General features: G+C 37.0%; 1 protein-coding gene across 1 annotated transcript in view; it reads right to left on the reverse strand.

Annotated features, from left to right (window-relative positions):
• Positions 1 to 16,168, reverse strand: part of GABBR2 (gamma-aminobutyric acid type B receptor subunit 2) — a 488,838-nt gene that overhangs the window by 236,368 nt on the left and 236,302 nt on the right. The window contains exons 5-7 of the mRNA XM_054817640.1: positions 15,649 to 15,714; positions 8,564 to 8,755; positions 7,242 to 7,478 (exon numbers count right to left, since the gene is read on the reverse strand). Of these exons, the coding sequence (XP_054673615.1) occupies positions 7,242 to 7,478; positions 8,564 to 8,755; positions 15,649 to 15,714 (495 nt within the window). The remainder of the gene's footprint in view (positions 1 to 7,241; positions 7,479 to 8,563; positions 8,756 to 15,648; positions 15,715 to 16,168) is intronic.

Below are 16,168 nucleotides of genomic sequence, written 5' to 3' on the forward strand. Positions count from 1 at the left end.
TGAAAGAAGGTACATTACATAACATTATTCCTTCTTTTTCTACTACATGCCGGAGTGGTGGCAAAGAAACACCTAGTACTACCTAGTACTTCTGTCTAAATAGAACACAAAAGGCCATCTAATCACCAGGAAAAACAATCTTCTACTTATACAAGACATACCAGAACCCGTAGTTCCTATGTTGCTTGTCCAGCATGTATAGGCTGTCCCCTCTTTCAGTACTTTTTTTTTCCAGATGGCCCTCTATAACAACATCAGACAAAACCAAGTGGCAGAGGAAGAAACTGCTGGGAAAAAGCTCTCTAAACCCCTCTCCCAGATTACCTGCTGATCTGGAGCAGGACAGAGCTTCCAAATTTCATAAATTTTATTTTTTCTTTAGTCTTTCATCATTCAAATTCAAAGAATACAGAAAAAAAAAAAACAGAAAAAGAGAAAACAAATGCTAAAACAAAGACGAATTGGAAGCAGGCAGCTGCAAAAAACCTCACACTTCAGAAAAACCAGGTTAGTGGAAATACTGAAATGTGCTTTGTCTCTTCAGAAGCTTGAAGAACTACCCTGTGACGCACAAACCTGCACCACCATTTAGTGCGATCACCTTCACTTGAGCTTTGCTTTTTTATTATTTATAGGGACTTCCACTCTTTGCACCCAAAGTAGAAACAAAGCAGCTTCTAGAGTATATCATGTATTATGTTAAACACTGTCTAGATACAGACAAAATTAAATATAGAGCAGAGGAAGCTAAGAGATGTTAGCCAGATCTTAGAAAATGTTTCACTAGCTTTTTAATAAATGTATATTGTCCATTTATTTTCATCAAATATCCACCTATTAGAATGACAGATGTAGTAATAAGTGTTCTACAACTTCAGATTAAAGCCTTTTTTATTTGCCACCTACTATACCTATTAAATCGTCAACTGCTGATTAGTTTGAGGGCTAATCTTGGAATGTCACAGTTAATCTCAGTTCTCACTTTACAAAGTTAGGATTTCCCTCTGTACGCAGTTTTACATTGTTGGCAGATGAAAATATTTGCATTGAATTTTCCTAACGAGCAAACATTGTTTATGACCCTATGCAAACTTGCTGATGGCTTACTTCAGCAGCTCTCTATTTTGAGGAGTCTTAGAATGAACTGGCCATACAGAGAGCAAATTATTTCACAAACCCACTGTACTGCTGGCAGTTGCTCATCTGAGTTGGATAATGCACTGCAAGTCAGGAGGGAGTAAGGAAGTAAGAGATTCACCACATTTATCTCCACTGGGGGAAGCTCAGATTTAAGGTTCAGGAAAACCAGAAAGAGATATATAGGAGGTCTTGCACATAGCCAGACCCCAAGTATTTTTCTTTCTTGTGCTACACAAGGAACCCTGTAACAGGAAGCAAGTTCTGAAAAAAATCAAAAGGAAACACAAGGCATTAAGTTCGGAGTAGTTCACATTCATAACCCATGGGGTCAGGTGTGGAAAAAACTGAGATCTGCCAACAGTCAGATGGGGTTGCGAGCACACGTGTGGTGTACAAATATCTACATATACATAGTTTCCTGACTATGCAATTTGCTAGCTTATTGAACTCCCTCAAATCACTCAATGATGGATGATAGCCAAATGCAAATTTTCAAATGCTCAAAATTAAGAGCAAGTCAAATTCGGTGGAACATTCAAAAGCGTTTCTCAGGAACAAGTATCTTTATAGTGTTAGGTATTCCACCGCACGCTAAACCTCCACCCCCTCCCCCTTTATGAAATCAAATGTACTTTTAAAGCACTATTGTAGATTAAAAAGAAGTTACTTGATTAAAATTCTTCCCTCCCCCAATACTTTTACTATCTATCTGCCTTACTTCAGCAATGCCAACAAAGAAAATTTGACTCCCGGTATAAATAGCTCTTGAGGCTTAATTCAGAATTGTTCATGCAAAATTAACCACACTGATCAATGCTACTACAGAAATGCTTGCTAGGCCCCCATATTAAGCATAAGTTCACTTTCCTGAAGTCCATGCTAATTCCATCTGATTCTCTGCCAAAGACCAACGTATTCCTTAATTTAACAGTCTTAGGGCATGTTATTTTTCCAGCATGACACAAAATAAATACCTTCTCCCTGTTCCTATTCTGATGCGAACACCTCCTATATTTCTGAGATTCCTGTACAGCACAGTGGCTACTGAAGCCTGCAAAGTGGAGGCAAGCTGCTAAAATCAATCTTCAGAAATAATCAGCATCAAAATACAAAATGAACTTCATATCAATAAGCATTTTTCCAGTTATGAAACATGACTGGATCCATTCAAATGCAGGATGCCAGGAACAGATTGAAAGCTATTTCATGGCTGTGGTTTCAATTCCGCAGCAGCTACTGTGATGGAATTTTATCCTACTGTGCTAGAGTCTCTGCCTGACATAAAAGGAAAGACAACACTGTATTTAATTTTCTCTCTCCTCCACTGTAATTCTTTTTCCATTACACACAAATAATAGAAGGCCACAAGGACGAGAAATAAATTAACAATTCTGAAGCCTGATTTATAATCATAGACAATAGCAATAAACTCAAGCAGCAGAATACCCTACCACAACAGTTACAGGACTTCAGGCATAAGCTGGGGAGAATGGTAACACTCATGACCTCACATCAGTGACAAAGGTGAAATGATTAGAAAATTAGAGGAAAGTATTTTTTAAAATAATGTCATGTTTTGCATAAAAAATAAATTAAAAATTATCTCCAACATGCATTGTATTTTTCCCACCACCTGGCTACCCCATGGAACCAATATAAACTTTCACCATACTGAGAACAAATGTATTTAAATCTCTTTCCAAGCATAACCAACATTTTCTTGCTAAGAAATATAAACATTGCTGTAGTTGTAAGGTACTATGTAACCATCCATAGTCTACAAAGAGAAAAAAAAAGGGGAAAAATGACTAAAACAAAAACCTTCTATTCTCTAGATGGATTTTGGTTCAGTATGCACTAAATATGACTCAGTATGCTCAGAAGACAGCACTAATTCTTCACTAATGATCAAGCCTACAAGTTATACTATGGTAGTATTACACAAAATAAAGCTAGACTTTTCTTCTTCTTTTTTTTTTTTTTTTTTATCCTTTAGGCAAACAGTCTTGCTTTAGAAGAATTATTCTAGCTCTGTAGAAAATTCTCTTTGGCTTTCACACATACATGATGGGCATGTTATAGGTAGTATGCTGTAAACTGCTGTATAATTGAAATGCAGATATATAGATATCCCATATATATATTTTGTTTCACATCACTCTGAACTGATTCAAAGTAGTAATACTACAACAGAGACCTCTGTAGATTCTCCAACTCTAAATTACCTCCAGTGGCTCTACCAACTACATAAGGGGACTCCTCAGACATCTAAACTGTGTCAAAATAAATTGTGTGAGTACATCTTTTCTTATCTTTCATTTTAAGATTATCAGAAAGAATGTGTACTATTTGAGAAGAGGGATATATTTATCAAGGAAATAGGCATCTGGCAGTTTATAAACCATTAGGGCGGCAGAGTTGCATTCAGTTTACAAAACTGGCTTTATCTGGATTAAGAAAAGTGAAAAAAATTGTCCAAAATCCTTTAAGAGATTTTCTTCTTTCAGTAACTTTCCCATTAAAAAATAAGTGTTCTGATAAGCAAGGAATTAGGAAAATGTAAACCATGAAAGCCAAGCTAGTCCCAAATCAAAAGGACTCCTGTGCGGAAAACTGCTCATTGCAGATGGACCATTCTAACCACACGATGCCTTACTTAGTTTGAAAGTGGCCAGCATCAGGGGATCTGACTGCAGAATTAGGACATTCAGCTTAACAAAACTGTAGGAACATCCCTGTGGGTCTTTTGTTTGTTCATATTGCATTTCTCATCACAAAGTCCTTTTGTACCTGTAAAACAGTATCCATTTTACCTTTGAAAAAGTATAGCAGATAACTATATTACTGTTTTCTGATAAAACACCAAATATATGTTTCCTTGCTCTATATTCAAAATAAACAAGAAAATTACATGGTAATCAATATGACTATAACTCAGATAAGCATGAAGGAAAAATAAAGGAAGGAACCAGTTTGCTAAGAGAAAAAAAAATCCGGAAAAAGACAAGAGCCTTTAGGAATGTTTAAGGAATAGCTATAATTTTCTTTCCAATAGATTTCTGACAATAGAATTAGAAGTAACATCTGTGTACTGAGTTTTTGATGCACAAAAAGAGGATTAGTCCTGTCAAGTCTTTGGACAATAGCCTAAACTGTTTTCTAAATGTTGTATCCTAGAAAAAAAAAAAGAAAAAAAAAAACCCCAACAGGAAAAAAACCCCGAAAACTGAAATAATGACATTCTGTGTAATCAGGAACTAGTACATTTCACTCCCAGAAAGTCTTTTCAAAATTGTTTAAAAAAAATCCACAAAAACCCACCACTCAACAGTGATTATATTTTTGTGGTTTACTATAAATAATTTCAAAGAAAATGAAAATTGGGTAAAGGGATTTATTATTTATGACATGACAGTGTTTCTGATATCATATTCACAGAACGTATAAAGAAAGATGCCTCTTCTTAAAAGATTTTGCATTTTTAGATTCTGGTCTACAGCTTCTTGTCTACCTTCTCCTCATATCTAATAATTAGCAACATATTTTACTGTATCATTGGATGAGTTTTTGGATATTGATAAGATTTAGTCCTTCCTTTTATTTCTTCTTTTTTTTCAGAAACTCATTTTATATTTGGCATAAATACTTAAGAATAAATTAATGTCCTTTTCCTGTTTAGAATAAGTTTTTAAAAATAAATTGTAAAAATTTTATACTAAAATACTTTTTCTGGAAAAAAATATTAAAATGAGATTTGGCACTCCAAGAACTAGAACTTATGTTCCAGTGAAAGTTTTAAATTAGGTCATAAATGACAGCAATTTATTAGACTGAGGAATAAAATGTTTAAAAATATTTCTGCTAAGAATCAATCTGTTCCTTCAACTTTCTGAACATTTCAATGCAAAACTTTTAATGTCTGCTATAAAACTCTTCTTCACACTGTCTGGAAAAACTTGAGTATTGTTTATTCTAATTATATCCTAAGAAAGTGTAGGTGCTATAGATTTTCTTCTCTGCATATCTTTCTGATTAATTTTTTTTTTTTTTTAATGAATGTGTTATAGGAACAAGAAACATGATCTTGCAAATACCAGATTGGGGCTGTGCATTATCATGATGACTTGGTAGACCAATCTTAAAGAGAAATGTTTTACAAAGTGCCTCAGACAAGCACTAAATGCAGTGAATAATCGTTCAGTAATTTCTTTAAAAACCATTATACCTGAGGGAATAAAGTAAGTAAACACGGCTGAATATGGTTGGTGAAACTTTGATTCATTCCCTCCCTAAAGGGATGCAGTTCATATGTGAGGTTTTGCTGGTGTCTCTGAAACTAAGAAAAAAGAGCCTTCTTTGTCTTAGAGGTTTTGGGGATTTTTTTAATTTTTTTTTTGGGGGGGGGAAGAATTGAAGGGAAATTAATCAATGCTAATGAAATCTATGAACTTTACCATAATCAGCTGCCAAGAGTAAACAGCAGGCAAAAAGGCTGAGATGGGGAAACAGGAAAAAAAGGAACTACATAGCAATATACAATTTCAACCACATTGAGAGATACTGTACTTGGAATAACTCAGGACAGAGATGTCTGAGTCCCTGCAGAGTCTGGTTCACAGCTGCTACTGACTCAAAGTTTTATCAAAGATCCAGTTCTGCTATGGAGGCATTGGGATACCCAATTCTTTTACTGAAACCTTCAGTCAAATTCAGTGTAAAAAGAAAGCAAAATTCATATTGTACAGGCAACTAGATTCTAGAATTGTCTTGTGATATAATTGGGTTTTACTTGCAAATCCTGAATTAGTTTCAATTGTACTGTGATACCAAACATCGGGTTCTTCAGCAATTAACAAGGACACCAAAAATTTAAGCCTGCACTTGTTGTTGTTGTCTATATGTAGGCATTTGCTCCTTGAACTGATTTATGATGTGTGACAACCTTAGTTCTGCTACGTCAACATGTTTTGAAGTTAACTGAAATCCAAGACAATTTAAATTAACATGGGAACAGAACCTGACAAGCTACTGCAGAGTGGCAGAAATGATGCCAACCTTCTGCATGCTCTTGCTTCAAGGAAGTGCCTAAAAGCACTCATTCCGTGCACTGCTGAAATACTCATTTCTTCAAAACTCTGATTCCCTTATCTAGCCATGTTGCAGCCCAAGTGCACTGCTTAACGCAGCGTGTTCCAGTAGGTTCCTTCTTTGCTGCTGTTGGGAACTGTGAAGACCACTCTCCCTGAAATGGAGTCTCCCTGAAATGGAGTCTGCTCATCTCTCTTGGTGAAGGAGTATGGCTCTGCAGACTCCTGAACACATACATGTCACTGACTTCTGACTGACATTGCCTCAAATACAATTAAGAAGTTTCAGGGCCACACTCCTATTGCCCGTTTTACTCTGCTAAAAACTAGAAGCAATGTCAATTAAAAAAAAATTACTATGAATTTGCAGCAGTGCAACTGAAAACAGAATGAGGTTATTACTATAAGTAACCAGTTCATCTTAAGTCATAGTCAACATGCTTTGTACTTGACTGTGCAAAAATACAAATTATGATGGCAAACAATATTTTTACATTATAATAATTTTTTTTACATTATAATACAAACTTAAATGGCCATGGAAGTATGTTGTAAGAATATCTAGGATGTATAGCACTGGAGTTGGAGACATTAGTGTACTATAATCTATTACCAAAAATAAATGATGGAAGGAAAGAGGTCTTTTCAGATCATGCTCCAGCTACTCCTCAACTGCTAAAACAGTCACTTAAAAGGTCACTGCAGCTTGCAACACTTGTGGTTCCCTTGAGACTACACTGAGTTGTTAATTCAGGTGACATCCATGCTTGAAAATGTGATAACTGAGGAACTGTACAGTGTCATCACTTGGCACCAGAAGACAGGTAAGAAGCAAGAGTCTCAAGGCAACAACATTAATTTTTAAGATAAAGTAGAACTGTGGAAGCTCTGAAGATATAAGAAATACACAACTGTGTTTCTTTTTCAAGAGTATTTAAAATTTAATGCTTGCTTCAGCTACTGACATAAAATCACAAGCCTCCTCCACCCCACAAGTATCAGTTTAAGACTTACCGTTACTCCAAAGAAGTTGGTTTCATTCATAGCATCCAGAAAAATTTTGCCAAGTTTGTGATTTGTGTAGTTAAAATCTTCAATTTTTTGGTGCTTGTTGGTGGCATTCAGATACTTCATTGCCCGCTGCAGGGTCTTGGCAATCACCCATATTCCATCATAGGCATAGCCATGAAATTTGCTGGATTGCCCATCACCGCGCTTAGCATTGTATTCCTTTTCATATTGCTGTGGAGTCTGCAGAGGAGAAAAACTTCAGTTTTACTTCGTTGCGTCCAAACCTACTCCTTGAAAAGCACTCTCCAATTTAGAGACATGCATGACTAATATAGAAAAGGCTGCCAAAACAAAAATCAAGAAACTAAAATTCCAAAAACATGTGCTGCCTGACTTACTTACAATACTGATAGTGAGACTGGGAGGGAGACCTAGGAGGCAGAGAGACTGAAAAGCAGTTGTTCTGCATGAAGGACAACTTGCTTTACTTTGCTTTTGTATAAAAGGCTTCAGTTCAACCAAAGCTACCAGCATAATGGTGAGCCATAATACTAGAACAGAGAATAAGTCTGTATCCCTGCAAATTAGTGGTCTGATTACACTTTACAGGATAATGCAAATCAAATAACCTTTACTTGAGCAACTATTTGCATACTGTGAAGTTATCTGAGTGGCAATTTGTCTATGTTTTACAAGTTTACTATGCTCTTTATGCTGTGCTGTCTTACGATGAGTTGCCTTTTTGCAAAGTTGCCTTTCGTGCTCAATCAGCAAGGCATAAAAAAAGGTGAAAAAAAGATGAAAAGCAGCAAAATCAGGCATGTTCATCGGTCAGAGTTTGCATGAATTTGTTCTGTGATAAAATGTTATATGATTTATGTAAATACCACCTAAGTACTTATTTAAAACAAGCTCCACTCCCACTCCATAGTTCTGAGAGGCACAAATCACCAACAAAATTAGCCTTTTGCAGGACTAGGTTTAAACATAAAGGTTTTCTGTTTCTGTGCTCAATTATTTAAATTGACATGACACAACACATGATACTGCAGACTGTAACTCAAACTTAACCGTGCATTTAACTGCAATGTTCATACAGGGGGAAGAGGACAGATTTGAAGCAAGGGACCTTACTGCTTCCTTACCCTGTAGAGAATTGGAACTGATTTCTAAATATTTATAAACTGCAAACCAGTGGAAAGATGAGACTAACCATGATCAGTGCCAGCTCTCTTTGTAGAAGAACCTTTAGCTTCACCTCCCTCCTCGGTGCTTTGCTGAGACAACTGATGGTATAATAAAATAGTTGGAGGAAAAATACTAACCCTTCCTGATATGGTCTTTATAATTTTTGAGCTGAGAGGCTCAAAATCAACTCCAATATAACCTTCCATGGCTGCAAGAAGATTTTTGCTGAGACATTGTGAAGAATTAATCCAGGAATCCCACCAAAGGTTTTCATACCATCCTGGAATAATCCACTGATATTTGCTGCCATACATTTCTTCATCATAAGCCTACAAAGAAAGAAGAGTAGAAAAGCTAATAGACATTGTAATAGATATATTGAACATAAAAGCAATTGTTTTCTGTTCATGTTTTTTCCATTATTAATGAAATTATGGTGCAATTGAAGGATACACAAGTATTTTGAACAGTTTAGAATAATTACTTGCTAATAATGAAGACTCCTTTCTTGAAGATTCCTCTCTTTAAAATTCAGGCCACGAGAAGAGAATTTACTAAAACCTATTTTACTTTCAATAGTCCATTATTCAAAAACAGAAACACAACATACTGGATTCTAAAACTGTGGGAGACACAGAGGAACAGAAGCAGAAGACCCTGCATTTGCATAGAAAATTCTCCATAACAACTATTACACGAGTGGTAGGACCACCATGCTACCATGTTTAAACTAAGGTACTATCCTAATAGCATCCGAAAGACCACATAAAACAGGATAAGGTTAAACAAGAAAACTTGGATCCTAGGCACTATCAAATCACAATGTTGCAAATATTAATTATGTGACTGTGCTAAAACAGAGACCGCAGGGACGTTAAGTAAGCGGTTTCTTCTGAGGAGCATGAATCAATTGTAAATTGATAAAGCAAGCAATTCTCAGTGATTTTTTTTTTTTTCAGCAAGAAATTTCTTCAGGTGAAATTCTGTATTGTTTGAATATTGAATATAACTCACTGTAAGATACTGAGATGATGGTTATAGGCTTTCAATACATAGCAGATACATATAACAGGAAACAGAAATACTTTATTAGTCAGGCACATGTGATGTTGTGCCTAAAAGCTGATCTATTCACAATAGATATTCTATTCCATTGTGAAGAGTGTTCTAGGATAAAATTAGCAAATTTTATCTCAGATGTTTCTCTCACTGTCTTGTAACTAGATATTTTTCTTTTGACATTTCAGTCAGACTCCATTTCAAAACAGCAGGTTTCATGCTGCTTTGGCTCCTAATATAAGCAATACTGGAGATACAAGACACACTTATAAGATAGAAATTCCAATTTTTAGAAATACATGGCGTAACCTTAGAGCTCTTAACTAGAAAACTGCTACAATTTCACAGAAAATGTTACAGAAGGAGGAAATGATGAGAATGCAAACAGGACATATTAGTCATTCAGAACATAACTGCTTTGAAAAGTATCCCAAAGATCACATCAAAAGCTTATCAGATAAATAAAAACAAATAGCAAAAAATACAAAATAGGACAGCCTCCTAAATATGTTAATACTCAAATTGAAATTGGGCTTTAAATCTGTGAAGGCTATTATAACAGTGCCAACTAAGTTCATAAATGTATTGTGCACAAAGCAGATTTGTTTGTACCCTAGTTGCAGAAGTTTTTGTTCAGCCGAAATAAAATTTCATGTATTTGTATACAATGCTGCTTGAAAGTGCTCCTGTCTGAAACCCAGTGTCTTGCATCTCATATCTTACTTATTCCATAAGCCACATAAATTATTTGTCTTTCTCTTGCTCATTAATTCTACCCTTCCAGAAACACATCTGCTTTTGCCCTCCTGTCCATCTCCACTCCTACTGCAGCTATGGCGACACTCCATCCCAGGTCCACCTGCGAGGAAAACAGCAATCCCATCCTGCAATACTTCTTGTTGTCTAAAAGAATTTCCATTACACAGCTAGGTCATTCAAGACCTTTCAGTGATGTAGTGTCTTTTATTTGACAGTTTTCAAATCACTGAGGACACAAACGGACACAGAATAATGCTTTTAGAAAAGGACAATCTTCTGTAGCTTCCCCTGCTCTATACAGATTAAAGTATCAAATCATGTGTTTCAAGAAAGTGTTGGCTGTGAACTATTCTGAAATTGAAGCTCTTGGAAATTTTCTATTTGCATGAGCACTTGAGCCTGTTTCTTGCATAATCTGTAAATGTCCTGGGATATGGACTGAAAATTGAAAGTTTTCAAATAGCCAGAAATTCCATCCTGTAAACAAGGGATCATTCCAAACAAGGCTGCACTGAAAATTACACATTCCTGCAAGAATATGGTTTAAAACAAAACAAAACAAAACCACTTCAAGAGCTGGCAGCTCTTCATTCGAGATCTGCTGGAATGATAGGGCTTGAAGGGTAGTCTGGGGAAGGAAAAAAAAGGAACAAAATCAGCTCCTCCAAAGCTGAGCATCATGACCATGCAGTCATTTTATGAAGACAGGCTGAGAGACGTTGGGGTTGTTCAACCTGGAGAAGAGAAGGCTCTGGGGAGATCTAATTGCGGCCTTCCAGTACCTGAAGGGGCCTACAGGAAAGCTGGTGAGGGACTGTTTATCAGGGAGTGTAGTGACAGGACAAGGGGTAATGGGTTTAAACTGAAGGAGGGTCGATTTAGATTAGATATTTGGAAGAAATTCTTCACTGTGAGGGTAGTGAGACACTGGAACAGGTTGCCCAGAGAAGCTGTGGATGCCCCATCCCTGGAAGTGTTCAAGGCCAGGTTGGATGGGGCTTTGGGCAATGTGGTCTAGTAGAGGGTGTTCCTGCCCATGGCAGGGGGTTGAACTAGATGGTCTTCACAGTCCCTTCCAACCCAAACCGTTCTGTGATTCTATGATTTTTCTAGTGACAGCACAGTTGGTAGTGATGAGGCATTTCAGTCTTTGGGTTCCGGAAGACTTATTTCAAAACAATGCTTTTTGCCACCTTTTCCTCCCTGTTGATGCTGCTAAGTGGAGATGATTTTGATGCTTAAAAGATACATTTCCTTGAAAGATGCAGATATTTCCTGAACTATTTGAAAGCACACAGACCACTTATTACAGGTTTTAGTTTCTAAGGGTGTCCTGTTTTAACCCCAGCCGGCAACTAAGCAGGGCTCCATCACACATAACTGTTACCCATAATAGCCTCCTCCTAACGTCTTGTGCACCCCCAGACTACTCACTGGTGGGGGGCGTGAGAAGCAGAAAAGGCCTTGGGTCTGTGTAAGCACTGGTCAGCAATATCGAAAACATCCTTGTATTATCAATACTGTTTTCAGCACAAATCTAAAACATACTAGCTACTATGAAGAAAATTAACTTTATCCCAGCCAAAACCAGCACAAAAGGGAAGATTTGTTGCCACACAAGAGCAAGGTAAAGAAGGTTTACAAGTGCTTTGTACCATCAGAACAGCATAAAGTAGTCATATGTCTTCCCTAATCTTTTGTGCCTGCCCTATCTAGGCTGCAAAGCCTTGAGTTGCTGTCAGGCAGCCAGGAAACTGAGTTGTTTTTTTTTTTTAAAACTTTTCATTCTTGTTGGAATCCATGATTAAATGCTTATTTACAACAAGGAAATTTCTGTAGGAGGTCCTTCTATGTGTAGTAAACAGTTACTGGCCGTTTGTGTAAATGGGCCTGCAAAATCTTACCCCCATTGAATTTCCACCATGTTTCCATCATATCAGCATGGACACATCCTATATCCCACCCCTACAAGAATGCCTGTAGACTTCTGGATTGTAAGGAACCTCCATCTGTTTCTCATTAAAAATCAATAGTGCCTTTAATTCCAAAACAGAGACTCAGCAGTAAAACTCTATCAGCTCAAGGAGAACAGAGTCCAGTCCTTTTGTATCAACTGTGCTGATTAAGCTTGGCTTTAGTTATCATTAAATGTTTACTAAAAGAGCCACCTAAAGCTGATCCAGTGACCTATGCGTAATAGTCATCTTCTTTAATTGTCTTCAGACAGATAATTGCCTAGCCTAATCAGCTAAGCGTTAGTCTTGATGTGTGCATGGCTATACTGCATTATCTCCATGGCTTAAAGATAGTATGTTGGAAAAATTCCCGCTAACGCTTTTTTCAAATAAAATTTTCTGCAGAACTGAAGTTTTAATTTGGAAGATGCAATTTCATGTTAATCCAATTTTAAATGAAAAAAGATGATGTCTATCCAACACAGTTGACCACTTTGAATGTTGAGGTGTTAAGTTTTGAGCAAAATACCCTAATTTCTATTCCATGAAAAATATCACATTCATCCCACTGAAGTGAAAACAACATTATAAAGCTAAGATCTCCCATAGAATTAAAATTGCTAACTGTTTTTGACACTAATGTTAAATGAATAGCTAAGCTTATTTAAATCATCGTAGGAAACACCTGCTAACATTCACTTTGGCCTGAATTAGTCCTGTCATGTTTTTCAAGTTTGCCACTGAATTAGACTATCTTTTATTCCATTTATCTTTGAGTTATGTTCTCTGCATTGTGTGTGTCTGTGTGTGTGTGTGTTTGGGAGGGAGGAGGAGGAAATAGCCAGGCAAAATGAAAATGAGTATATCATGTCCAAAGAAGGGCAATGAAGCTGGTGAAGGGTCTAGAGCACAAGTCCGATGAGGAGCAGCTGAGGGAACTGGGGTTGTTTAGCCTGGAGAAAAAGAGGCCGAGGGGAGATCCTATTGCTCTCTACAGCTACCTGAAAGGAGGTTGTAGCCAGGTGGGTGTTGGTCTCTTCTCCCAAGTAACAAGCGATAGGACAAGAGGAAATGGCCTCAAGTTGCGCCAAGGGAGGTTAAGATTGGATATTAGGAAACATTTCTTCACCGAAAGGGTTGTCAATCATTGGAATAGGCTGCCCAGGGAAGTGGTTGGGTGGCCATCCCTGGAGATATTTAAAAGATGCGTAGACATGGTGCTTAGGGACATGGTTTAGTAGTGGACCTGGCAGTGTTTGGTTTACAGTTGGATTCAATGATCTTAAAGGTCTTTTCCAACCTAAATGATTCTATGATTCTATATAAATTCCAATGGATGTCCTGAGGAAACCTCACAGCATATGATTGCTGAATCCAGACAGAAAACTGAGGCAGACTTTATTTTCCCACCTACATAAATCATTAGCAAATAATATTCCGGTTATAGCCACAATCGGAAAAAATTAATAATCTTGCACTAGTACAATAGCACTTTCCTTTAACAAACTCAATGCCTCTCTCTGGCTGACATCAGCCACCCTGCAAAATATAACAGGGAATCACAAGTGGAATCTGCCTGAAAATAAACCTTGGGAAGGGGGTTAAAAAACTTGACACATCTAAAGTATTGTGCTCTTAGACACATAGTTGTAGGAGTGCATGAGTCAACAATATATTTTATGACTAATAAGAAGCTTACTGACATATTGTAGCGCATTAATATATAAATGACCTACTTTGAACTGCCCTCTCCCACATTCAGTCTCCTGCTGGAACTCTCATATAAATACATTTATACAAGCCTAAATACATGATCTCTCAGATTTCTCCAGGCTCCAGAAAAATCCACTGTATTATTTTTGACACTAATGTACTTCAGAAGCAGCCATCACTCTTTAAACCATCCTGACTTATATACACTTCCCATGGCAGTACCAAACTGCAGCCTCAGCTGCAGCGGGCATTCGTGTGAAAGAGACATCGCCCACCTGAACCCCTTCAAACTCGAGCGGTGCAGACAAGAGGACACCCTGCCCCTCCGAGGACTTCTAGGATTTCTTCCGTGGCTTCACATGCACATGGACTTGGAAAAGGATTGCAGAGGAAGGCAACTAGATACTGAGGGCAGTGGCATAATTGAGGCCAATCTCTTCTCTAACTTTGGGTTGGAAGACAGTTCTGACTGGGACCCCTCAGCTGGGGAAATGCAGCCCAACCGCAGGAGATCTGAGGAGGAGCTGGGCTCTGGAAGGACCATTCTTTCTTTCAGGAATGGAAAAATGGGAGACTAACTCTGTCAATCCAACTTAAATGCCGGAACAAAAAGATCTATATACAAAGACCTATCAGAGATGAGAAGAATGAAGAAGAAAATAATACTTTCCATTTCCTTTTGGATGCAAACAGATTTTGTTCCTTCCACATATACTCTGCAATCTCCTTCCCAAATTTTGCCAGCAACTGGGACAGCTGCTGAGTATGAGTCAACATGTGTCTGAGCACTCAGACTTTGAACTTCTACCTTTCATTTCTTTGCTTGGATAGGTAACTGTCTCTCCAATTGAAGACTAAAAAACACCCTCTGAAATTTAGATGCCATCATTATTGCTTTTCCATTGTATTTATTGTGTTCTTGGCTCATATAGGATTAATCTGGTTATTTAGACTAAAAATTCAATACCAATACAAAATTTAGGCCACTAAAATCTGCCTGTTTGGGATTTTTTTTTTAACAGGTGCAAATAAAGATCCACATTTTAATCCTGCTACTTTCAATGGCAATCATACTGTGCATATTTGCAGCACATTCATACACAGAAACAAATGGTGAGGATAGGGAATTTTATGTATGCTGGTCTTACTATATTTCTTGTAATTAAAAAACCTTTATTTTTTACAAACTAATATTTGTTTTCATGTAAAACATGTAAAACGTACAGCAGTCAGAAGTGAATGACAACTGTACAATTAGCAACATTTTGAGTAGCAGAAATTATAAGGCTTGCTTAATTAGCATGTATAGGAACTGCTTGAGTTTCTTACCCTTTCAAAGCAAAACATGCAAAACCACACATATGCAGACATTACCACCAGAACACAACTCTTGGATAGGATTCAAATCTTGCATTTCTCTGTATCTGCTGCTACATATACCAGTGTTTGCCTGCATCTGACTTGAAGAGAAATGCTCAAGCTTGATTTGGCGTTTAATTCCACTACAGAAAAGCAATAAGAATAAGCTAACAATGCAGTCCACACCTAAATTCCACTGTAGTCAAGTACAAAGTATTTTATTGAAAGAGAAATGGAGCTAAGCATGTGTAACCTCTCTTTAGGATATAAACCTTGACAGAGCTGAACACCATGTAGAAATGTTTATGCTAAAATCATTTTTTATTCAAATGTAACACATTCTTTATTCTGATGTGCAATTAAATATATTTACTTACACAGCAGAAAACTTTCACAGCCATTTCCTCATCAAACTGGCCAAGGATTATCCGAACATCATTACCCTGCAGATTGAATAAGATATGTGTCAGTTAAATACAGTCACACCCTTTCCAGAAACCACTTCACTTGGCCATTCATGCTGTGTAGAGAGTTAGCACAGATTACAGCTGCAGACAGGAAAATTAATTCAGAACTATTCCATTTTCTGTAAGTTCAAAAACTTTAAATACTACAAGAGAGAGCAGCTGAGGTGTTTGAAAAAATGATGAAGCAAAAGCACTAATGAGAATAAACCTGTAATGTTTATCTTGTCAAATATTACTATTCAATAAGACTAAAATATCAAATATTCTTTTGATTCCTTGCAAGATTTCTTTTAAAATTTTGCATATTAAAACCAGCTCAAAACATATGCTTTTCACTGCTTACATGAACTAATGTTGTAAAGTTGAGAGACTGGAGATTAGTAAGTGAGATAAAATGTCTTGATATTATGCCTGCTTTAGTAATTTTTAA

This window comes from Grus americana, chromosome 2, assembly GCF_028858705.1.
Source record: "Grus americana isolate bGruAme1 chromosome 2, bGruAme1.mat, whole genome shotgun sequence".
Classification (NCBI taxonomy): Eukaryota; Metazoa; Chordata; class Aves; order Gruiformes; family Gruidae; genus Grus; species Grus americana.